Source organism: Vipera berus (genome assembly GCF_964194415.1).
Source record: "Vipera berus genome assembly, chromosome: 3".
Taxonomy (NCBI): Eukaryota; Metazoa; Chordata; class Lepidosauria; order Squamata; family Viperidae; genus Vipera; species Vipera berus.
In genome coordinates, this window is record NC_138204.1 from 35,635,038 (window position 1) to 35,661,503 (window position 26,466).

Below are 26,466 nucleotides of genomic sequence, written 5' to 3' on the forward strand. Positions count from 1 at the left end.
CAACCCTTAAACCAGGCCGGCCTGTTCATATAAATAGGTTTTCAGATCACGGCGGAAAGAGTGAAGGTCGGGAGCCATCTGGAGCTCAACCGGTAATTTTCCAAAGGGCTGGTGTGCCCACAGAGAATGCTCTCCTCCTGGGGGCCGCAAGCCGACACTCTCTGACCGACGGCACCCTGAGGAGGCCCTCTCTGTGGGAGCGCACAGGACGAAGGGAAGATGACGCCGGCAGCAGGTGCTCCCATAAGTAATCCGGACCCATGCCATTTAGGGCTTTATAGGTAATCACCAGCACCTTGAATCTCACCCGGAGGGCAACTGGAAGCCAATGCAGCTCGCGGAGAAGAGGTGTTACATGGGAGTATTGGGAGACCCCCATCACAACTCGCGCGGCCGCATTCTGCACCAGCTGAAGCCTCCGAGTGGTCCTCAAGGGTAGCCCCATGTACAGAGCATTGCAGTAGTCTATACGAGAGGTCACGAGCGCATGAGTGACTCTACGCAGGGCATCCCGGTCCAGATAGGGTCGCAACTGGCGCACCAGGCGAACCTGGGCAAAAGCCCCCCTGGTCACAGCTCCTACATGGTCTTCCAAACTGAGCTGTGAATCCAGGAGGACACCCAAGTTGCAAGCCCTATCTACGGGGGGTAACACCTCACCCCCCATGGTTAAAAATGGAATGGACTGAATTTCCCGAGATGCCGGAACGTACAACCACTCGGTCTTGTTAGGATTGAGCCGAAGCCTGTTCCTCCCCATCCAGACCCGAACCGCCTCTAGGCAACGCGACATCACATTGAGGGCATCACTGGGGTGGTTTGGGGTAGAGATGAAAAGCTGGGTATCATCGGCGTACTGATGATACCCCACTCCAAAACCACGAATGATCTCACCCAGTGGCTTCATATAGATGTTGAACAGGAGAGGCGAGAGGACCGACCCCTGAGGAACTCCACAAATGAGAGGCCTCGAGGCCGATCTCTGCCCTCCTGTCAGCACCGACTGCGAACGTCCCAGGAGGTAGGAGGAGAACCACTGGAGAACAGTGCCCCCCACTCCCAACCTCCTGAGGCGTCGCAGTAAGATACCATGGTCGATGGTATCGAAAGCTGCTGAGAGGTCTACTAGGACAGAGGAACAACCCCTGTCCCGAGCCCGCCAGAGATCATTCACCAGCGTGACCAATGCCGTCTCCGTGCTGTACCCGGGCCTAAAGCCCGATTGGTACGGGTTCAGATAATCCGCTTCCTCCAGGAACAGAGGGAGCTGATGCGCCACCACGCTCTCAACAACCTTCGCAAGAAAGCGAAGGTTGGAGACCGGACGATAGTTGTTCAACATAGCCGGGTCCAGGGCAGGCTTCTTGAGGAGGGGCCTCACCACCACTTCCTTCAAGGTGGCAGGGAAGGTACCCTCCCTCAAAGAAGCAGTTATTACTGCCTGGAGCCAGTCTCGTGTCCCCTCCCGAGCTGCATACACAAGCCAGGGTCCAATAAACACGTGGTGGAACTCAGTCTCCTTGTGATCTTGTCCACCTCTTCCGGGGTCCCAGGATCGAATTCATTCCAGATAACATTCCCAAGACCGCTTGTCTCCCTCCCCGTCAGTCTCTGCCCAGTCAGAATCCAGACCGGGCCGAATCTGAATGATTTTATCCATCAGATGCTGGCTAAACTCCTTGGCCCGCCCCTGCAAGGGCTCCTCCCTCTGGGGTGATGGCACATGTGCCCACAGGGATGGCTCTGTGTGCCACTTGTGGCACGCCTGCCATAGGTTCGCCACCATGGGTCTAGAATTTGGGGGTATTTTGATCTCACAGTTTCTAATACCGTATTTTCCGGCGTATAAGACGACCCGGCGTATAAGACGACCCCCTACTTTAAAGAAGTTTTTCAAGGTTTTTTGTCTTATACGCCGGAAAATACTTACATGCCCTGCCTTCCCTGTCCGTCGCAGAGGAGGCGAAGGCCCGACTGGCCCCGCCGGCCCTCCCGCTGCTCCCGCGCTTCTGCCGGCCCCCGAGGCGCAGCATTTCCCGGGCGGGAGGCAGCGCCGGAGGGCAGCCGCCACCCCGCCACGGCCGGCGCCCCTCCTGCTTCCCCCCCAGGCCTTGAACTTCTCCCATTCGGCGCAGGGTGGGGCAGCTCGGCCCGCAGCCTCTTTTTCATGTGCCGCTTCCCTCTCACCGTCGGCCGAGGCGCGCTCGGCCTGGGCTCCCGGTCCCTCTTCCCGGCTGGCTTCCCGCCCTGCCCCTCATGGAGCTGGACTGGGCGTGCAGCCTCTCGGTGTGGCTGCTTTTCCTGGGAAGCCTGGCGGTGCAGCTCCTGCGCTCGGACCTGTTGCTGAGCCGGCGGCTGCTGCTGCGCATGGGGCTGCTGGCCGTCCTGCAGGCGCTGGGCCATCCTGCCGCTGCCCCTCAGCGCCGTGCTCACGGCGGCTGCCTGCTGGCTCGTCTCGGCCAGCACCGCCCGGCGGAAGCGCATCCCCGCGGGGGGGAGAGCGGTGCTGGTGACAGGTGAGTCCGGCGGGCGCGAGGCCCTCCCCTCGGGCAGCGGCAGGATGGCCCAGCGCCTGCAGGACGGCCAGCAGCCCCACGCGCAGCAGCAGCTGCTGGCTCAGCAACAGGTCCGAGCGCAGGAGCCGCACCGCCAGGCTGCCCAGGAAAAGCAGCCACACCGAGAGGCTGCACGCCCAGTCCAGCTCCATGAGGGGCAGGGCGGGAAGCCGGCAGGGAAGAGGGACCGGGAGCCCGGGCCGAGCGCGCCTCGGCCAATGGTGAGAGGGAAGCGGCACATGAAAAAGAGGCTGCGGGCGGAGCTGCCCCGCCCTGCGCCGAATGGGAGAAGTTCAAGGCCTGGGGGGGAAGCAGGAGGGGCGCCGGCCGTGGCGGGGTGGCGGCTGCCCTCCGGCGCTGCCTGCCGCCCGGGAAACACTGCGCCTCGGGGGCCGGCAGAAGCGCGGGAGCAGCGGGTGGGCCAGTGGGGCCAGTCGGGCCTTCGCCTCCTCTGCGACGGACAAGAGAGCCGACGGGCAGCGCCGCCTTCGCGTGGGGAGAGCCGCCCGACGCTCCCGCCCAGCCGTGTCGGAGATAGCTCGGTTGCGTGGGGCGGCCCGGCTTTGCAAGAACGGGGACGCTCGACTGATTTGTGGTTTTTTTCGGCGTATTAGACGACCCCCCAACTTTTGAGAAGATTTTCATGGGTTAAAAAGTCGTCTTATACGCCGGAAAATACGGTAGATCCCAGCCTTCCTCAAGCTTTGAATATAGGCTACAAATGTTCACTACCAGCTTTCCAACTTCACACCTTCAAAGTTAAGAAAGGGTTGACCATTCACCAGAAGGCAGTATCATATTTGCTCTGTTGTTCAAAATCTATGGATGCTTATTTATAAGAAGAAACTGTCAAGTTGCTTACACACATAGGCTCATAGGCTTTTCTTGAATAGCACATAGTAGAGTTCATCTTAGTCCTATCTAATTGTTGGGTGGACCTTTCTACAGCATATTTTAATCAGGTATGGCTGTCAGAGCTAATTTAGGCAGTCTGTTCCATATGCATATGGTAATGAGATCATGGTTTTAACCATACCAATAGTGTGCAAATGTGAAAACCTTCTCACTTGTCTGCTTCTGGAACACATTGCCAGTTGACAGTTGTCAATCTTCAACATTTAAGAGCTTTCTATAGTATTGTTATCCATTTGTTGCACTTTAGTAATGGAAACTATTATATTTATTTTTATTATTGATTTTTCCTCATACTTTATCCTGGAAATCAAGTTAAAATGGCTTTTATTTTTAAAGCTGCCAGGATCTTGTAAAAGCTTGCACGAAGCCTATGTGAATAATACCTGACTCTTATATGCCTAAATCCGATTGGCTGTGGGATAACATTCCCGAAATTTTAGGAGACCCAGAGTGGGTAGAGATGATAGATGAGGATGGCAGGATCTCATGAGTAGGTGAGGTCATCGTTCAAGAGGAAAAATTCTGAACTCATCCTCTTTTCATTATGTTTGAAGCTGCAGGTTGCTGGGACACATTTTATCATTCTTTTTGGCTGGCAGTGTTCCTTTTGTGTGTGTTGTCTTTTTCTTTTTTAAGACTTCTGATCTTTTGTGCCGTTACTTCTCTTTCAGGAACTTGTCTGCCATCCAGGACCGCGAGATCTGTTGCTATTCAATCTCTTGCAAAGAAAAAGACAACATTGGTAAGCTGGAAAAGAAAAGGCTGGGAAAGATTAAAAGGTCAGGGTATGTAACAACTCAAATGTTGTTCTGATGAGGGTTGAATCTGCAGCAAAATCTTATTTGAGGAGAGACCCAGTTGCTGGCTTTGCCCATAATGTGGTCAGCTGAGCTCCATAGTCAGTTTTATTATGAGGGTTCTGTGTGCCTTTGGGGTTTCCATTCATTTCATAGTTGGAAGTGGGAAGAGTTTGGTCACATCACCCTTTGTCCTCTATCAATTCTGTTGGGGTGCAAGACTGAATCAGCCAACATTTGAGAAAAGATCTAACTTTTAGCTGGGCAGACAATCTGCACATTTTATTTTACCTCCAGGTAAGCAGAAGAAAGCTTAGCACATCATCCTTTCCTTCTCGATGGTCATAAATTGTTACCTTCTCTTTGACAGATATCACCCTACAGTGGCTTATTCAGCATTCAAAGTCCCGGCGAAGCTGAGAGCTCTTTGTCCAAGTTTTGGATCGGGAAGATGCGATTGTCAAAGCCAGGCGCACCTCCTCCTTTCTCTTTTCCCATCTCCTGCTCTTTCCATCCCTCTTGCCCACTTCTTTTTCCCTAGATGGGTATTTTTAGGGGACACCAGAACCCTCTTCTGCTGAGATTGAACTCCTGTTTTTATTATAAAGAAACTGCCCCCTCCTCTCTTTTGCTCCTTACTCTGATTTTGGCACTGTTCTGTTGTTGTCAGTGTGTGTACAGTATATATATATATATAAATATATGTATATATATTTTAATTTTTTAATTTAAGCAATTATACTGTTACAAAATGGGGCCTGTCAGCTGTCAAGGGGGCAGCAGCTAATGGATGGGGTGGGAAAGCAACAAATGCAGTATTGGGGATGTCACAAGCAGCCACAGAACAAGTGGGATCCGGCTGGGTACAGAGCATAACTTTGGGTGATACTTTCCCTGCAAGATAACTCTCTCCTTCCATCTTTCACACTTCTTTTGTCCTTCTGTATATGGCATGATTAATGGGGGGGAGGCATCCCCAGGACAGCCTCCTAGAGCAGTATTCACATTTAATCAGTCTGTGCAAGACTTTAGGGACGAGCCAATGCAAGTTTTTTTTTCTTTGCCACTAAATCATTGGAAACAATGGCCAGTTTGGTTGTTTTCCAGCAGGCAGGAGGCGCAGCTCTTTGATCTGAGCTTTAAATCTCATTCACCTTGCACTTGAAGATACAGTACACTATCTCTTGCTGCTGCTGTGTTTCAGAACCATACCTGATATATGCTGGATGCACTCCCTCTCTTTGAAAACCTGTAAGGCAGCTTTCTTTGCAAGGATCAGGATAGTTCCCTGAATGGAAGTAAGCAGTGCATGGTATGCATCCTGTAACTATGCAGATGACCTAGAATTCTGGTGTACTGCCAAAATGACTAGGTTTGGACCGCCAGCATTCACTGAGTCCATGTTTTAGACTGTCTCCTCCCTCAGACCTTTGTGGATTGTTGAGGAACAGAATGACTTATGCAAAGGTTCCATTCAAAAGCCTTTGGAGCAAGACAGAGTTCACAGGATGGTTCACTCAAAACACAGACCTTAATTGAATTCTAGAGCAGAAAAGGTATGTAGAAAAGGCTATCTTTGCTCAGAGCTCAAGATGAAGCTGTAAGAGCCAGGACTCTTTCTCGGTGTCCTTTAAGCTTACATCCCTCCTCCTCCTTCCACCAATGCACGCAGAGGTATGGAAACTTTGCTTCTCAAACTTAGGGGTGAAGGTTTAGGATAACAGAGTAGAAGAGGGAATTTCATTCTGTGGGTTTTGTGTAAGAAATCCCTTGGATTATAGCGTGCTTGGGTATCTGGCAAAGGCCATGATATTCCCGGCTAAGGGAGGTCAGACTAAGCTCCTGCTCCTACGTCTCCTCTTGACTCACTCTAGGACTTAAAAGCAGCTGCAGAGAACTTCAGGAAGTAAAGCTATGAAAAATATTTAAAGATGCGATAAGCTAATACTGTTTCTTGTAAAGATAGTCAATGCTGGTGGGTGGCTATATCTCTCTCTGCCCCATGTAAGCTATGGACAAGTGTACAGTCGCAGGGCCCCATCCTGCCACGAGCTGCTTCCCTCAAGAGGGGAGGGTGCTTTCTGATTTCATTTTTTTTCTTTTCTCCCCGTTTTCACCAAACTGCACATGGAAGCATTTTACTTTTTTAATTTAATCAATTGTATAGTGTCATTTATTCCTTTTTTAAAATACATTTTTGGCTCATACTTTGACCTTATCTGGAAAACAAATCTTGTAACAGTACTTTTTTGGCTCAAAATAACAATAAATTAACAATTTTATGTTGGTGGTGGTTGCACTGTTACCTTTTTTCTTCGGGTGGTTTGTCCATACTTCCTTTTCCATGCTGTATCCAAAGATTTTATTCTGAGGGCTTTTTCCCTATTGTGGAAGAGCAAAAAAACCTCCATTGTCTTGAAAACAGAGACCACAATAATAAATAAAGGAGTGTGTTACAAATGTCATTCTAGAAAGGTTAGGAAGGAACCAAGCTAAACCTCGCCTGGTATCATACTTCTGATAAAGATATGAGGCTCTTCTTTTTGGGATAGCTTCAGTGAGACTTCTGCAACAGAATATTCTTCAGGTCGATCAGACTATGATTCCCATTATTCTTAGCTAACATTCTCAATGACTGTGGAAATAGTAGGCGAATAAATCTGATGTTAAGTAACAGATGTTTAGCAGAGACAGCAAGAGCATATTTGAGCCAATTAATAAATGGCTTCTTACTTGGTGATCAGGCATTGCTGTTATCTTAGATGTTTTCGCCATTTTGCCAGAAATTTGTTTGTGTTCCTTTAGACAACACAGTAGTGTAGCTCTATTTCTAGCATATAACATAACTTTTTTCTTATACAACAAAACTGACTGGAACACTCTAATAAAACTCAATATTTTGATTTTAGTTTAAAGGTATTTTATTTTTCAATTTCTGATCCATGATAACTTCAGCATTTTAGAATCTGGTTCAGGATCAATCCAAGAAGCTATATTGTATAACTAATTGGATATCTCTGGAATACTATTAACCCAACTAGTGTTATGGGAGTTTTTATGTGAAACAAAAATCTGAAGGACTCCAGATTCCCCATATCCTAGCTCTGTTCTCCCCCCACCCCCTCCCACCCCTCAAAAACCATAATGCTTTGCATTTGTTTTGGATTTCTGTAGATCCTCTGTCAGCATGATTGGCATGTTTCCTCTTGGGTCATAAGTAAATTTTGATTTGCATTGAGCATGATTAGCTGCTTTGAATTTGGATTAATCCCCCAGTCTAGTATGCCACTGAAAATCCCAGTGCATTACCTGTTTGCATTTTTAAGTTAAATCTCCAAAGAATCTCCCAATTGGCTTGTGTTGTTGAGGAATCCCCTACAACTTGCCATGGAAACCCTGCTTTCTGCGATGGATTATGGGATATATTTGACTATAAATTCTGTCTATATAGTAGTCAGAATTAACTGCCTTCTCATATCACTTACGAGTATTCTAGTTCATGTCCTTTTGTAGTTGTTCTGTACCAGCCTGCTACCAGCCCTGCAGAAAAGGCAGGGACAACCCCTTTTACAAGAAGGCAAGAGGCTGGAACTAAGCCTACCACATTTATGGATACAAAAGCAAACAAGACACGAACCATGAAACAGGAGCTATTCAAGCGGTTGCCTTCAGCAAACCAGTCCTCCCACGCATTCCCCTTTTATACAGTTCAGGGCGTGGCTTCTCTCTGCCTCATTGCCTTCCTCTGTTTACTCCTGATTGACTGCCTCCTGCGTCGGGTGTCCTTGAACAGGGCCAGCTGTGGGTCATCTTCATCCACTCTGTCAGGCTCACAGCTGAGTCTCCGTCGTGACCAGGTGGGAGGGGCCTGGCTGAGGGCTCTGCGGAGCCTCAAGGCCATCATCAGCAAGCTCTTCAACACCCCCCTCCTCCTCCTCCTCTGAGTCGTCCAACCCAACTGCCGAACCCACAGGCTGACCCTGAATCACAACAGTAGTGATCTATAATTTGAAATGTAGGACTGCCAGTAGAAACAGTTTCCCTTTCAGTGATGATACCTTGATTATGGAACCCTTTTCCACACTTGGTCTTGTTACAATCTTCACGCAGCAACTGCTCATGTCTTCCATACAGGTCCATAGTTAAAACTGCTGTGCTGCTGTCTTCTTACCCTTATGCACTGTACAGGCCAGGGCAAAATGACAGTCCCTCCCAGATCTTGTGAACTACAGGAATATCGCTGCTTTTTAAAAAATCTTACGTCAGCAACTATGCAAATCATGGAACTGTTTCTGCCATCTCACCCCTTGTATACTAGGATCATTCGAGATTCTTTTTATTCTAACAGTAACAAGTCTGAGCAATTGTCTTGGAAATAGCTGCCCTGTGTATTTGCATGCTTTTTTTTGGGGGGGGGAGAGAGGGGAAGGTCAAATTGAATGAAGTTTATCCTTCCTGATTTCAACTTCTTTGAAATGCTCCTCCCTTTCCTTTCTTGCCCTCCCCCAGTTCTGCAGTATTCCAGGAAGGCTTGGTTGGTCTCTTTTTTCCACCCTCCATTCCCCACCCCCAGTGTTCTGACCAACCAGGAGCTGTGACAACAAGCCCAGCATTGTTCTTGCTTGGCCCTTGCTCAGGGGAAGCCAGCAGGGAGAGGACAGTATGAATAGCAGCTCCCATCCATTCCCCTGTTAAACTGCTAGATATTCAGGTCACACTAGTGCTTTGGCTGCACACCCTTCAACCATCCTGGTAGGGCTTGGATCAAGAGTCACGAATCAAGACAGCAGCCTCCTCTCACTCTGTATCTGTGTCATAATTGTTCAGTCTGGCTTCAGTCACTTGAGATATTTCCAGCACATTATCAGCTTCTATGTTGGTAACAATTATACGTTAGCTTACATGTATGTAGCCTCCTGAGTTTTTTCTTAAACAATTTTCTTAAACTGGAGGGGCTGTCATTCCCACCAGCCCTACTAGCTTTGTTGTTGCAGAGATGGGAATTACAATCCAGCATCATCTCTACCACTGATGCAAATAAAAATGGTTGAGTCAAAAAAAGATTCTGATATACTTGTATGTGAGGGCTACGTGGAAATAAGAAAGGATGTGTCTATGGTTGTATTGATATTATGCCCAAAATTTGGAGAAGTGCAGATTTATCAAACCATTGCTCTTTTACTGTCTACTGTGATTTATGTAGAGCTGCTGGTGCTGCTTCATCAACTCTAGCCACGTAGACTTCGTTGAAGTGGGTGGAGTCTAAAGTGACGTGCATAAATAAATTAAATAAACAGCACATTTATGTGAACAATTTCTTCCTTCCCTCCCATTCCTTGTATTTTGAGTATAAGCCAAAGAAGATTAATATATTATGGTGCAAGGTTCTAGCAGCGTTTTGAGAATGCAGGAGGCTCACAAGAGGAATATTGGGAAAATCAAGATGAGACTGTAGAGTTAGCCAAGTTGAGAGACCTGTAAGGGACAGGTTTCTTTTTTTTAATATTGTCCATGTGTGGCATCTTGTCATTGTACTGCATTCTCACAATTTTTGATAGCCAGGCTTTCTTGAAACAAGTAATTACTATGGCTCATCCAAAAAAATACTCATGGTCCAGAGCAAAGGGGTTTTCCCTGTTTCTTAGGAGAGGGAAAATCGGGAGATGGAAAGGAAGAAAAGGCTTAGAAGAGATGATTCCTCAAGAGACAGAAAGCATAGCTGCCCCAGGCATTCTCCTGCTTGCTAATGGGGGCAGCAGTCCAAACATCACTTTCTTTGTACATAGACAGAGGCTTTGTCTCCATGGCAGCAGGCCCATGAAGGGACTGTGGGTGGCGTTCCCTACAAAGCCCTTACTGATCCCCCTGTGGCCGTTGCAGCCCATCCCTTAGCAACTGCCTCCCTCTCTCCAGCCGTTTCTCCCTTCTGAGGGTGCAATCCAAAGAAAGCAGAGTACAGGGAGCTTCAACTCTCAGCAAACTTTGCTGGGAGTCTCTCTTCACAGAGAAATTAGGGGAGGAGCAACCCCCCCCAAAGCAAAAAGAGCTGCAGCTAAGCAAACACTGCTGAGAAGATGCTTGCTTTATTCTACAAGAATCCCTGAACAGAGAGAAACATCTGGATCGAGCAGGAATATTGAAGCTCTATGAAAATCTGAGCCTCTCCCTGCTTGTTTGAGAGTAGTTCAGTCATTCTGCAAAAGATCAGCACAGGGAACTAGATGGTAGCTCCTTTCCTTGGGATGGAATTTAGATAACGATGCCTTTAATGTTGGTCTCATTCACACATCAGACTATACCATACTGTATTGGTGGTGTGGATAGATATTTGGCAGCTTTTTTGCTTGTAAACCCTGGTTTATCGCTTAGTGGTTTTATTAACTATGTTAAGCAAACTCGGACATAATGTAAGTACCCTGTCAAAACGTCTGGCCATTAGACCATGACTAGCTTGAACAGCTTTCTCCACTGAGTCTCTCCATTTAGCACTATGGAAGGAACTGCTAATGGTTGTAATTCTGAAATACACAGTGAATATTAGATTTGTTTTCCCTTCCCACATTCCTTATTTTATTGGCAGAGATATTTCCCACCACTAAGTAGTTGACATCTATGAGTAAGAACTACAGTATATACAAATAAAACTCAAAACATTCTGAACTAACTTACATCCCAGCTGTGAAACTAATTGCTATTATTTGTGCCCACTGCTTAGGTCTAAAATTGAGGTAAAATTTATCCTTCTAAGGGAGAGATATTCTGTTCATGCATAAGCTATAGCTGATACTGTCACTTTAATATTGTGGCTTAGATTTATCTGTCTTTATTCCTCTTAAAAACTCATGATGGTGTTCCTATTTATCTATCCTCCCTTTTATCCTCACAATTCGGTGAGCTAGGCTACGTTGAGAGTTACCAATGGAGCCCTAATCACCCAACTGGCCACATAGTTGAACTGAAGCTTGAAGACAAGTTTCTTCAATACTAGTCCACTATGTCAGTTTCAACAAGTATAATTTTTGCCTGGATGAAAATACAGTTTGGGAAAAATCATATTGTGACTGGTTTAGATGTTACACAATGAACATGGTGGTAGACAGTGATTCCAATCAACTTTGGAATAATTACAAATCCAGTAATATCGGGCATACACAAAGTAGCCAACCATGTTTTATTTCAGTGAGTTGAAGGGAACCCAATCAATGTTATTAGTTTATGCTTCAGCATTGTACAGTCACAACGATGTTGTTGACTAGTTAAGTAAACCTTGAAAAGCTTGTCTTGCAAAGACAGCTGCTGATAGTAAGAACATCACTAAAATGAATCCTGGGGCAGATAAGTTCTTCCTCATCATAGATTTTCAAGCAAAAGCTGGATAATCACTTCTTGGGGATACAGTACTTTCTTGCCTTGAACAGAGCACTGAATGTTACACTGTGCATCCCTGCATAACTCTTCCAATTCATATCCTGTGCAGAATGCTTATTTAAAGGAAAAAAGCTATAGCAACTATCAGGAATTATGATGTGAAAGCTTTGCCTTCAGATACTGGATAGGAAGAAACTGATTGTGTTTCCTCCTTGACATATGACAGTAGCTTTAAGACAGGGTGAAATATATTGGTTTTTCATATATTAGACACTTAATTTCCATCAGCCCCATAATAATGATCGGAGTGATTGGGTATTGTAGTTTAGTACTATTTGAAAAGTTCTCTACCTTTAAGAGCTGCATAACATTCAAGGACGTTGAGTATATCCCATCTCTTCATCTCCATGGCAAGAATAATTTCACCTACTATTGCTTTAAACGTTAAAGGCACAAAGTAGTCCAGAGCTAAAATTTAGCTTAGATTGAATTGCTCAACTGTATAACCCTATTATTTGATGTATACCTGAAGTTAGACCTCTTTCCTTTTAGACATCAATGTTACCAACCTGAGTTAACAATATTAAATCTCAGGAAATCAATAAAGATAAATTTTGAACAGCACCAAAGATACAGGAAATCTGTGTTCCTAGAAGAAACTGGATTGTATGTAGATGGCAGATAGATCAATGCACTGCTATCCAGTGGGAGACGTCACTAATGCAGGGATGACCAATCTTTGGTGTAATTTAAAAATCTTTACTAAAAAAGGTTTCCTGGCTATTTGTTCTGTTCTCACAACCTAATGTTAGTGAGAGGGAAGAGAGCGGATCAAAAAAAAAGCCAAAAAAAGGCAGAGGATTGATGTCTCACTCACTGCTTCTTTCAGACCTGTTTACAAAGTGATCTGAAACTGATGAACTCAGGGGAAAGAAAAAATTGGGGAAGACAGCCCACTCATTTATTGGTTTTAATACATGGGTTTCTGTATATGGTTGAATTCCAGTGTTCACAGTCCAAAATGGTGCTTGACAAGTGCTGAAAGGAAATGGAGCACAAAACTCTGGAAGGCCATATGTTGTCTTCTGCCCCTGTGGTTTAAAACACAGAAATGGATTTTTCCCTTAATATATTAAGTATTGTGTACTCTGCTGGAGAGCTGATCAAGAGAAGGGCAAAATAGTAAAAGACTGCACAGCAGCAGATGCTCCTCCATTAAGTGTTCCTTATTTATTTGTCGGGCTGCATTTATTGCATTCTTGCAGGGTAATGATAGTTTAGAAGAGCCTTTGCCAACCTATCAGGGCATGATAGTTGTAGTCCAATATATCTGCAGAGGACCAGATTTGGAAAGGGTAGTTTAATAGAGAAGACTAGAAAATTGGTTAATGGGCATCTCATGTTGCTTAAATCAAACTTGCTGCTTCTTGCATTACTTACGCTTCACCTCTTGTCTTTATACTATGACACTTTCTTTCATATAAAATCTGTCAATAGGGCATTGATCTATGAGTTTAATCAACCTTTGCACGATCAAAACTGCTAAGCGTAAACCTCCATGGATGCCAATTTGACTAATACCATAAACAGTGGCAGCTTTCCATCATGTGTGTTTGAAACATTTGGATTACACACAGGTCATATTCCCCAGCTGTTTCCCAAAGAGGCAAAAAACTGCAAAGAGATTCTCAGTGTCTATACCCTTTTCATGTGGTGCTGGTGCAACGAGGGAAAAAGCATAGAGAGATGTCACTATTGAACTTAACATCTGTGACTGAGTGTCATCCGCCCACAAAAAGCTGTGCAATACCATATAGTGACAAAAACTCATCATTCTGGTAAACATTTCACATGCTACAAGAAACACTATGTATCAGACCTGCAAATGAATGCCAATTAGGCTTCCCAATAGGGTAAATTCTACATTTTTAATGCCACCTGAATATCCCAATGTGTATGAGAACTGGAAACCATATATGCACTACTGTTGATCAATAATCTTTTACTTTGGGTATCGGGGATGTTGATCTGATTTATTCATAAAGTTACTTAATGCTCTAAAAGAAGATAATTAAAATCTGAGAAAAAAATAAAAATAAATCCCTGAGAACTACATACAGAGGTTGGAGGTAGGAAGTGTAAGAGCCCTTTATGTATAAATATCATAATTTTGAACATGCATCTTGGGCTTCTTAAGGGCCTCTTGATCTACTACTGGTTTAATGTGAAACCTTAAACTGGAAGAGGGACTTTGCAGTGCTGTTGAAGTTGGCCCAGTATGGACAGGTCTCTTATAATTGTTGGAATGAAGGTGGAGAGACATAACTGTGCTATATAGCCTAGGAAGCAGAATGGCTTACAGATAGTCCCTCTTTTAGTGATCATTCCTTCAGCAACAATTTGAACTTAACAATGGCACTGAACAAGTGGTAGTGATGACTGGATCTTGTATTCTTGACCATCCCTGCATCCCGGAGTTACATGACTTTCCTGTCAGATTCCCACAACAGTCAGTGAAAAAGCTGACAGGAAGTTGGAAGTCATGGTGATGACTCAGTGTCAGCAACTACCTAACTGCTGTTGCTGAATGGCACAGTCATAGGGTTTTTCAACTTACATCTGCATTGCTTAATAGAGTTTCCAATCCCAATTAGCCTGTGCCTGTTTCTGCCCATCTAATTATTTATTCACTGCTATTTCTTCACTGCTAAGAGTTTTGCAGCAAACAAAACAACATGCATCTATGTAGACATCATCCAATAAGAGTTCACAGAAATCAAATTGACTACAGGTAGTCGTCGTCTTACAACCATTTGTAACAAACATTTGAAGTTATGATACCACTGAGAAAAGCGACTTACAACCGGTTCTTGCACATACCGCCATTGCACCATCTCCATGGTCACATGATTAAATGGCAACCTTCGTGTCACATGATCACATGATCACCATTTACAACCTTCCCAGAGGGCTTCCAAAAAATAAAGTTAATGGGAGAAACTTGATTTATTTAACATTTGTGTGATTTGTTTAATGGGTATGGCAAAAAAGAGAGAAAAAAAGTTATAAAATTGGGTGCAACTTGCTTAACAAAATCACTTTGCTTACAGATGTTCCTGTCCCAATTGTGGTTATAAGTCAGGACTACCTTTGTAGTATTGTCACAAGGAGGTGGAAAAACTCAATTATAACAGCAAAGAGCCAGGAGATAACTGTGGAACAGATCATGAACCATTCACGTGCAAGTTCCAAATGAAAGAACTAAAGCAGAAGAACAAAGCTAAGCAGTTCCTGGTACAATCTTGACCCATCGTTGTGAAGGAAAACATTCACTTTGAAATACTGAGCCTCATTAATAGGAACCAGAGGAATTATAGAATGAATTAAAGAAGTTGGTAAATATGAATGTGAAAAGAGACTGTCAAAGATTGAGAAACAGAAGAAAACAGACTGGATGCCAGAACAGAGAAAATTGCCAAGAAACTGCCACTGATGCCACAATGAGTTAATTGATCTACACTAAAGTACAGCATGTGATAATAGTCACCTGAAAGCATGGATAGATCAAAATACCCCAATCTGTGGTATTTTGTGTGAATTTTTTTTTTAAAAAACAATCTCCCTACCCTCCCCCCCTTCCCCCCACACACATAACACAAGATACAGTGAAACCTGGTGGAAAATCCTGATTCCTTGGTTGGACAAGAAATCTAGTTTATATAGTGTGGACAGATTCACTTTTTTTTTTGAGCTACTGACAGAATGATTAATTGTCCTACCACATTTTGAATAAAGTGACTGGAACCTTTTTCTACTTAGTCTATGGGTTTATTGAGGTTAGGATAGTGCTGACTTTGTATACAAGGCTGTCTCTGGGGAAGAAGTGAAGAAGAGGACAGTAAGGTCCTGCACCAGTGCAGAATAGGTTAGTGTGTACTATGAACTCTTTTAAAACAGGTGATTTCTCTGTCTTGAAAGGGTTGCAAGTGGGCCTTTCCACAGCATCTTTCGCATTCAGGACAGCAGCCTTTCTAGTCATGCTAAATCAGGGGAGTCAAGGGCACCCTTGGTAACTGTTCAGCAGAGAAGAGATAGTTATTGGTGATGCCTTGTTCATAAGTTGTTCTTACAAGACATTGCTGGAACAAGCAGATGATAGACACCAGCTCCCACTTCCAGTGTCCAGCTATTTCACCAATTAATACTAAAAGGAAACCACAACTTTTGGTCTTGGGAAAAGGTAGCGGAAGAACTGCTGTCTGTCTACCACAAGGATGATTGAGCTTAGCATGGAGTACCAATGGCCCCTACAGGGGGAGGTGACTCTCGGGTCTTGTCAAACAAAATATTTGAGGACATCTTGGTTTTTATTTTGCTTTCAGAACCACCATCACTGGAAGTAGTTTCTTGACCACATTCATCACAGCAGCAGCAGCAGCAGTCCATGAAGGCCTGCCCCAGGGGTTTGCAAAGGCATAGTAGAAGCACAGGAGTAACTGAAGATTTGAAGAACAGGAAGAACTGGTTGACCAAGCTTAATAGGTCCAGGGTCTGTTTTGTCATGTCAGGAGACAGATAGGCCACAACAATATTACTGACATTCTCAGGAATGGTGCAGAGACCATAGATTACTGTCAGGCCAATCACTGTGCAGTTGAGTTGGCTCTCACACTGCCCGTGCTTATTGCCACGGCATTCAGTCTCCTCTGAGCTGCTGATCCTTCTGGTGACCAGCTGGCAGCTGACGGTAAAGAGGATCGGCAGGCAGAAGTAGCATCCAAAGTACCACCACATCCTAGCATTCTGATAAGTGAGAACCAGAGAGTAAATTGATTCAGGCAGCTCCTGAAAAGGTTTCATTGTGCAGTAGTCAGACACTACACCAGAGACTGGTGAGGTATCCTGTGCCAGCTGCCAAAGAAGGAGCTCTGGGATTGAAAGGGTCATGGAACCCACCCAAATAACAGCCAGCTTGGCAATGATGGAGTGGCAGTGTTCAATTGGGCGGAGCTTGGCTTGAGGGCTGGTAGCCGCATGGAATCTGTCAATGCCCAAGGCACAGAGGCTGAAGGTGGTGATTCCCAAAGAAGTCACCTAGGAGCATAAGAAAGAGAAGTGGTTGAACTGAGATGGCCAAAGAGTGAGACAAAACATTCTCCTCTCCTTAACTTTTAAGTTAATGAGGGAATACAGACATTTTTCAATTTTGTGCAAAAGGATTTCAAAGAAAAAAAATAAACCCTGTCTCTAGCGTAGGAAATTCATTTACCATGCAGACTAATGCAGATCCCAAATTATGCCAAAATAAAATAGTATGTAAAAAACAGGGAAAATCATTAAAGTCCCCAGCACTTTTTAAATGCTCCAAGAGCAACTATACAAGTTTGTGCAATACTCCAGAATAGAGACAGCAGCCTGGGAGATGGCAAATATCCTCATATGAAAAGACGCACACAGTATTTAAATTTTAGTGTCTGTTATGAGAATAATAATCCCATTTAATTCTGTAACCTGAATAGAATAAGTCACATTTGGGGGATCAGCTCTACCAAGGAATGTGTGTGACTTTCTAATATATCAGCTTTTATTCTTGAGCATTTCCATGTAGAGTTGATGTTGAAGTTGTGTAATACACCATGTTTCCCAAAATGTTTCCCTACATTTGTTTAATAACTACAAACATCAGCATGGGAGTTGCAGCTTAATAAAGATTGTTTTGTACAATATTAAAACAAGCATATTGGCTTTCCTTAACCATGAGAATATAAAAAAATGCTTCTAACTCTCTGTTTACTATCTGTCCTTAGCTACTTCCCAATTAATTGCAATGTATGAGGACACTTTGGATCCAATATTGTTTAACAAATCCAAATATATGGACACTGATATGCGGTTGACTTTCTAACTCTTTATTTGATTTTAAATTATTAAAATATCCACCTAAGTAACAATCTTACTTTCCTGCTCCATTTATTCCAATTGGTTTCCCCTCTTTTATATTTCCATCTTTTTCGATTCCTTATATTCAAAGTGAGCAGAAGGACATTTATATCCTTGGTGAACCTTTGAATAATCGGCAATAGATCAGGAAAGTTACTAATTCCTAACAATAAAGCAATGTTAACATTGCTACAATCAAAGATGGGCTTGCTAGGAAACAAAAGGATGTGAGAGGAACCATTTTGGAAGCTGGTACATTTTCAGATTGCTTTATATTCATTTCAGTTTCCACATCCCATAACTTCTGTTTTGCAGCTGCCTTCATTTGGTTCACATGAAAATAGATCTTGCAGACTTAAAAACAGTTTCGGCACTGTCAGCACTGTTTGCACTTCTATTTTAATTTTAATCAACAAATGCAGAAAGGATGCACCTCTTATTTCTTTGCAAACATTCAGTTTTAAAAACTATAATGTGAATATGGAATGAATTTCTGCTGACTATGACATCACTCTTTGTCTTTCTTACGTATCCCTGTCTCAGCAGCTGCCAGCACATGGCTCAGAAGCTAAGTAGTCTCCAGCCTGGTCTGTTCTTGGATGGGAAACCACTAGGGCAGACATGTCAAACTCGTGACGTCACGTGACATCGCACAATGTATTGGAGCTTTTTTGACATTGCTGGCAATGGGGTGGGCTTGGTTTCCCAGTGATGCATCCGGCCCGCAGGCCGGCAGTTTGATACCCCTGCACTAGGAATTCTTAGTCAATAGAAATTTTTTTAAAAATCCAGAAGAAAGCAGTGGCAAACCATTCCATATTAATATCAAGAAAACTGCATAGATATATCCATGTGGTTGTTAGGAGTTGAACTGACTCAAAGACACTGTCCCTAAATAATTACAGGAAAAATGCTATGTTACTGTAGAGTGACATAAAAATCAAGAAAGTTGCAACACCTTTACTAACAAATGTAATTAAAAAGGAGTAATATATACCATATCTACCCCCTCCCCTCTCTAAGTTTTTTGTCTCCCATGCCTTTATTCTGTTCCTTGTATATCATGCTTCCATGATTTACACGTTTCTTTTTACAGAGGGCAATTAATAAAGAAAAACCCCAATGGGAGAAACACCTTAAAAGATCAGGAGAGATTCTTAGGTCATTGGCTAGGTAAAGGTAAAGGTTCCCCCGCACATGCGTGCTAGTCGTTTACGACTCTAGGGGCCGGTGCTCATCTCTGTTTCAAAGCCGAAGAGCCAGCGCTTGTCCGAGGACGTCTCCGTGGTCATGTGGCCGGCATGACTAGACGCCAAAGGCGCACGGAATGCTGTTACCTTCCCACCGTGCTAGTACTCCTTAAACAACCTTTGGTCCTTTTCAAAAAATCACCGAATCAAAATGCATCTACTTTCTGAGCATCAAATGAGTTAAGTAAGTTTGTTGATGTCCCAAACCAGCTTTTGTTAATTTCTGCTGCATTCAGAATCCCAGGAAAACATCCTTGTCTGCCAAAAGGGAAGATGGCAAAGCGTGGAGGAGAAAATGCCAAACACTGGGTGGGTTGGACAGACAATGTAGAACATGAATAAATATCAGCTGGGGAGGCGGAGTGAGGACTGGCCTCCTTGCGCAACACACTCCATTACAAATGCTGTGCTTTCCTTTGGTTCAGGAAATACTACGCCTCATTTGGACAGCTGTTTATAGACTGCTGAAGAGCTCTGGGCCCTAATTGCAGGCACCCGCTCACTTCTCAGAGGAAAAAAGGGCATTCATTTAACACCGGAAGCTTTGGAAATTAAGCAAAGAGGCTTACTTTCTTCATTCTTCCTTTTCCCTCCCTTCCCTGTTCTGTGTTCTTTGAACTGCAGCCAAACCAGCACAAAACAGAGCAATTCCAGGGTACAATCTCTCATGGTGTTTATTAAGCTATGAGCTTTCAATGGATGCTTAAAAAACTTGATGCAAGGCCATATTCATATTTGTGGCCATCGTACTGATGAATGCTAAAGAAAGATGGGGTTTATGGAGAGCTTGTTTGAAAAGCCAACACAAATAAAGAATTTGATGTTCCAAGCAGTTACACTATATGATTAGAGGACTTCATAGATTAAGGCTGCTTGGCTGCTTCTGCTGGCTTGTACAACAATGTCTCACTGAATATCCAGTGATATCCAAACAATATCCAAACAATTGTACCATCAATTGTTTCTAAAATATAAATTAAGAGATTTCAAGATGGATACCCATGTTAGCATGATGCAGCAAACAGGAGGATGTCTTCCAAATGAATTTGAAACTTGAGTTCTGCTGTTTTATTATAGTACTATGATGTACTACAATATTTTTTTGTGTGTATATCTGCCTTTGAGGAAGAGTTGACTTCTGGCGAATGCCTGGACTAGTCCCTACAATTTTCTTGGCAAGGTTTTCCAGAAGTGGTTTGTCATTGTCTTCTTAAGCGTGCATGCACACGCGTGTGCACACACACACACACACACACACACACACACACACACACAAAAGCGGAACAAGTTCATGTTTGGTTGAAATTAAGAGGCATCTGGAGTAAAATTCTGGCATGAAAACCTTTGTGGAGAAAATACAAAGCTGTATAAGATTCAGAGAATCGGTCTATAATGGAATTGCAAATTTGCATCAGGGTTCCAGATGTGACAGACAGCAAAGAATATTGCCATTAGCAAAGCAGCTACAACAAAATCCATTTAAAATAATTGTTCTTAAATAGATGCTATCCAGGTCTCTTAAAGTAGATCTTTACATTTTATCTCATTTTGCAGAATATTCCAGTGGGGTATCTTTTATGAAGAATAATCCAAACCTACAATCTTTCACCTACAACCTGAACAAGTCCCTGAGGAAAAAAGAAATGCAGCAGGTGATAATTGCTGCTTTGGTAGGAAGTTTTTATGTAACAGTGCTTAGAATCACAGCCATAAAGTTATTGGGACAGCAGGAAAATATTAGAGACTATATTACGGTTCTTGAATTAACAATTCAGCTATCGATATTGTAGGAGCAGCCGTGCAAATATAGACAGCTGGGTTGATGACAACAGGAGAATTTGGCCGATATTTCTATGCAGATCTGCAGATTTGTATATCTAATTTACCGAGGACAAAAGTCAGCTCATAGTTTGAAAGGAGTACATATGGCAAAATGCAATTCTGCTTTTACCATTTTTCTGCTGCAAATTATCCCTTTCAAGACACCTTTGCTGCTTTCCCGTATGGATAGCTGCAGCCTCTTAGATCTGGGGTCCCCAACACCCAGGTTGTGGCCACTACTGGGCCGTGGCCTATTTGGAATTGGGCTGCATGAGTGGCTGGCTGGAGAGTATGTGGGTGCAGGTGCACGCAGCTCAACTTGTATGAGTGGCAGGCCGGAGGGCACTTGTGCGTGTGCGTATGTGTCAGCCTGCCGCTTGCCCAAGTTGAGCTGCACACATGCATGCTGGCCTGCCTCTCATGCTGGCCCACCACTTGAGCAAGGGCTCTTTGTGTGTGTGCGTGCACACCGGCCCATTGCTCACAAGATTCAGTTCCTCTCTCTTCCCCCAGCTGGCCTGCCAAGGCTGCTGTCTTAGATGCAAAAACAAACTCAATGATACAGAACAGTTTTTGCAAAAGAGAAACTATTGGTTCATATGTAGAATTCCATGCAGATGGTCTTTTTTCCTGGAAGATAATTTTAGCAGGTCTATTACATCTGGACTGCAAAAACCCTTAAGATCACTAGATGGCAGCAAAGCATTAGGTTTTTCACATCTCTTTGCCACCATCTAGTGTCATCTGGTTTTTTGCAGCCTAGATCTTGTCACTCCAATTTTAGGTGTACTTTCAACATGATAGAATGACAGAAAACTGCATAGTAACCTAAGTCTGCCTAGATTTTTCACATTTAGCATGGTTTCTGAAAGTGATAGGATGTGTGGATTGCAAGAATAAGTACTTGACCTATGATTGCATTTTCCTATTTTGCAATGGGCCTTTGATGTATCCAACTGTTAGTGCCCTTATCATATTACATCAAGGACCCATTGTCTTCTCTGCCTCCTTCATGTACTCTGCTGTCCCCTTAGTCAAGCTCTGAATCATGCACAGATGTCCATCACCTGCTTTGCTCTCATATCCTCCTTCACTAAGCAGGAAAGTTATAGCAATTACATTGGAACATTGAAATTTCTAAGGAAGGACAATCTATTCATTATGTTTGACAGAAAATAATTTGTGTGCACAAATGTTCACATCAGATATGTATCATTACTGTCCATTTTCAGTCTAAACAAACTTTATTTCCAGTATGTCTAATCTCACCTCATTTCAGCTGCTTTCTTCCAACTGCTTTCTTGTAAACAGAAGGAACCTGGTCTTTTGAAATTATGTCTTAGATATTATAAAAACCGAGATGCACCCCCCCATTGTTCCTTGCTTTGTAAATGTTCCAGTTTTGCGCATTAATACCATGACACTATCTTATAAAATCTTTTAAAGAACTCACAGTTCCAAATTCATTAAAGATTCAACAGAATAGGAGTGTACAGAATCAAAGATATAAATAATGATGAAAGAAGTAGATAATTGTTACAATTATTTTATTTTATTAAATTTGCATGCTGCTGTTTGATTTTCCCAAGATGGTTTACATAATATTAGTTAGAAAGCCTTTTAAAATAGTCATTAAAAATCAACAATATTTGTTTTCATATAGTACACTTAGCCAGATTAGTTATTATTTTTATATTCTATTATTTTTATTTCTTTTATATTGTGTTTTATTTCCTGTAAGCTACCTTGAGTCGCCATGAGCGAGTAGGAAGCAATATAAATTTTCCAAGCAAATAAACAAATAAATAAAGGCTTAGCATACAATATTCTAAACTTGGTTTGGGTTAGTTAACCTTGGTTTGCGTTTTTTTGGTTTAGCTTAATATGCAAATCTAAACTATTGGCTAGCTGATAATTCAATGTATATTGTAAAGTCAGAAATGTATTAAATCAATAATTGGTTAAAGACACTGTATGTTCAATGCATGTCCTTAAACCCAATTGTGCTGTAAATACAGTATGGCATAGGAGCTAGTGGTAATTCTGAAAAGTGTTGCTGTCTTTACAGAAAATGTCAACCTATGGTTAACTTTATTGAGTAAACCATGATGGATAGATTTTTCTCTATGACAATCTGTTAGATGGAATGGTTAGATACTACTAAGCAAGCAGCCCACCTCTATCTTCAATTGTCCCACATCCAACACAAATATTTTCCTTTCTGTTTAATAGAGTATAAAATTTGGACCTATTCTCTATTCCCTAGAGGACAGGACCAGAATCAATTAATTAAAGCTATAAGGATGTAGATTTAAGCCAGGTATGAGGAAGAACTTTCTGACTCTCTACACCAGAGGTCTTCAAACCTGGCCTTTTTATGATTTGTGGACTTCAACTCCCAGAATTCCTCAGCCAGTCACGCTGGCTGAGGAATTCTGGGAGTTGAAGTCCACAAGTCATAAAAGGGCCAGGTTTGAAGACCCCTGCACCGTATACAGTAAACTACTGGAACAGAGTGTCTCTGATGTATTCTCCTTTGTTTGAAGTCCAGACAGAGCATGGATAGTCATCTCTCAGTGATGCTCTAATGGATCTATGACACTGAGCTAGGTGATTTCTAAAATCCTTTCCAATTCTTTTATTGTTTATGTCAGGTCCAAGAGATTATTCCATGTAGCCTAAGCTAAATATATATTTCCAAGCAGTGCTTTTTTTTGTAAAAGAAAAAGATGCCGGAACTCACACATGTCATACAACCCACCTTGCCTACCCTACAAGGTTCCATCCAAAAAAGGTGCCGGAACTCCGTTCTGAGCGTTCTATGAGAAAAAAAGCCCTGTTTCCAAGTAAAGGTCACAACCTGATCAAAGGCTTGAGGATAAGTGTGATGGTAGCACAGACCCTGTAAATTAGTTGCAGGCCCAACCAGTTGAGCAGGTTTTTATTGGTGCTGATCTCTGCCTAGGTTTTACTTCAGTTATGCTCACTTTCGGTGTGACAGCCAGATGATAGAAATGTAATTCTATTGGAAGTGTGGCTAATAAATTTAAATAAATAAATAAAATAACGTCTAATGACAAGATTGTGGAAGGCTGAATTCAATGTCCCCATCCTTGCAAGTCTTTTTAAGTGATATGGTCAGATTTGGATTTATGGAAGTAAGGCTGTTGCAGTCATATCTAGTTAGTTGTGTTTTTGTAAATCCCAAGTGCACTGCTGAAAGAAAATTAAAATGTCCTTTCCCTGCCATTATTAACAAAGACTCCATGGTAATACATTTCAGCCAAATAGATTTTCCATGGAAACTTCACATCGCTCAAAACACAGCTCCTCCTTTTCTCTCCTTTTCATCTTAGGAGAAGCCCAACTCCTAGGGAAGACATGTAACCTTCACGAGTCACAGAGCTAAAGTTTTACACCATAGCAGGTTTTGTACAGATTTATGATCTATTGAAAAGGTCACTTCATTCAATATCTCCTTCTCTCACCCTCTCTTATGAGAGTACGTTGATGACTATGATATATATCCCAAACTCTCTCTCATTGGGTATTGCTGGATATGACCAGGGATGCTGACAACTGTAGTTCAGCAATATTCAGAGATCCATAAATTCTTCAGCCTGGTTATATGTCTTCCAAATATTTGTCATTTATAATTACCTTGATCAAGGTAGTTAATAATTTTTTTTAATTTAACAGCCCCTGAGATTTAAAGAATTAGAATAGTAACAATTGTTCTGTCCTCAGAAGAAATTCAGCATTTTCAGCCAATGATTCAATGATAGCTAAACCTTTATTGCTATCATTTTATCCTATTAAAAGTAAAATTCTCTGGTTCAGAGAGAATAATTTAAGGAAGACCATCCTTTCACAGTTAAATGGTCTTCAACCAATTACAAGTGATAATCTTATATTTCTAGAAAAAAGCTTGACTTGTTTCCTTCTTCATCCTGTGTTCCTGTCTGCTTCCTATGCCTATGGTCAGCAGGTATAATCTGAAATGCATTATATCCATTGGGCAAGAATTTCTCTTAGACTGGCAATTTCCTTTCAGAACTCTCAGTCTTGAATTATAGAAGAATCTTTACTCAGTGTAATTAAATGTGCATGATCTCTAAAGCATGATGGCTTGAGTCTAGGTCTTGAACTGTCAAACTAGAGAAGGCCTACTATACCTGCTAATTATAGATTCAGCACAAGGATTAGATGCACTTACTCTTTTTAATTAAGATCTCATTTCTTGATGTGACTTTAAAGCTTTTCTAATCTTAATGTGAGAAGTACCTAGTTTTCATCTATTAATGCAGCATCCTTTAACCTGTTGTTCTCCATATGTTAGCCCTGTCTATATGGAAGATATCAAGCTGCTGGACAGTCTATTAATGGTTAGAATATATTAATGGCTGAATCATTAATGTTTATTAATCATTAATATTTATTAATAATTGCATAAAAATTTGCAAATTATTATCTCCTAGAAATATAAGGCACAACTTCAACTTTGTATCTCTGGGGTCAACACGGAAACATTCTTCAAATAATTGGCATTGAAAAAAGCATAACTGTGCTTGTTTCCATTTTCCCCCAAAGCATTATTGTTATCATCTTTGGAACAGAGATGGTGTTTTCTATAGCTCTTCAATCAATCAATCACTCCTCAAACTTGATGTTAGGAAAGGTATTGGGTATTAGTAAGGCCAAATGTCATTGGATTAAGTCAAATTCAAAACATAAAGCTGGCCAAGCACAAATAACATTATCCCTCTGTTCTCCAAATGGAGACACAAAGTTGCTGAAGATACATGCTAGAACTTAGCAGAGGAAACTCTTACCTCCATGAAGGGCACAAGGCGACAGGAGAAGTTCCCCAGCAGTCTCTTCTTGGTAATTTCATTGAAGATGACCACAGGTAAGCAGAAGAAGAGGATAAGGAAATCCCAGAAAGCAAGACTGGCCAAAATGGAATTCCAGGCACTTTTCATGTAGTAGTTATTCCAGACAATGCACATGACTGAGAGGTTCCCCACGATGCCCACAGCAAAGACAATGAGGGACAGGAACATGACAGCATAAGCACTATAAGAGCTTTCTGTCACTGGATAGAGAGGGTTCTGTATCTGAAGACGCTTTCCTAATGCCACAGTTCTATTAACCTGGGCCTCTCTATCACCATAGACCGCCGGGCTCTGTTGGTGGGGTTCAAAAGGATCTGTGCTGGATGGTACTGCAGGCTTCGTTGGCTGTAAAGTGGCTGGGTTTGCAGGCTGAGGAAACTCTGCTTTGACTCCTGGAACATACTGCTGAACTGACTTGGCATCATCATCTTTCGTTCCCCTACGTGTTCTTCTCCATCTCAGCTGTTCTTCTGAGAACTGTTGCTCTTCATGGTTGCAAGTTGGTCCTGAGTCTCTCATCCTGCCTAGTTCTCCAAGTAACTCCATCAGGATGCCTTTGGAATTCATGTGTCTTTTTAAGTGACCTTCTCCAGCCTTTGCGTCCATTCTGGAGGGTGCATAGTTTTCTTCAATAAATGGGACAGCTCCTTCTTTCCTCAAGGTTTCCAATGGCTGCAGAAAACTAAGCAAAAGCATACCTGTCCAAGGCAAAGACATCCTTTTTCCTGCAAAACAGAGGTAAACAGAAAGATACAAGAAAGGAATTCACCAAATAAGCAGAGATGTCACTGCCCTCAGTGAGAAAAGGAAAAAGTTTCTTCGCTTTGACTTGTGGTCTTAAAAGAGGGTCAGGGACAGGGAATAGAATAAGCAAGGAGATTGGAGTCTCAGTCGAGCGATGACAGAGAGACACTTTGGTCTGCCT

General features: G+C 42.7%; 2 protein-coding genes across 2 annotated transcripts in view; one reads left to right on the forward strand and one right to left on the reverse strand.

Moving 5' to 3' along the window:
* Nucleotides 1-6,543, forward strand: part of ARL8A (ARF like GTPase 8A) — a 51,126-nt gene extending 44,583 nt beyond the window's left edge. Inside the window, exons 6-7 of the mRNA XM_081325861.1 lie at nt 4,142-4,212; nt 4,638-6,543. Coding sequence (XP_081181987.1) covers nt 4,142-4,212; nt 4,638-4,687 — 121 coding nt within the window. The 3' untranslated portion in view covers nt 4,688-6,543. The remainder of the gene's footprint in view (nt 1-4,141; nt 4,213-4,637) is intronic.
* Nucleotides 6,544-15,826: 9,283 nt separating this feature from the next.
* Nucleotides 15,827-26,258, reverse strand: GPR37L1 (G protein-coupled receptor 37 like 1; the record flags this gene model as incomplete). The annotated part of the gene is made up of 2 exons (XM_081325970.1): nt 15,827-16,729; nt 25,479-26,258. The coding sequence occupies 2 exons, from the start codon at nt 26,256-26,258 to the stop codon at nt 15,920-15,922; spliced, it is 1,590 nt and encodes a 529-aa protein (XP_081182096.1). The 3' UTR covers nt 15,827-15,919.
* Nucleotides 26,259-26,466: the final 208 nt, after the last annotated feature.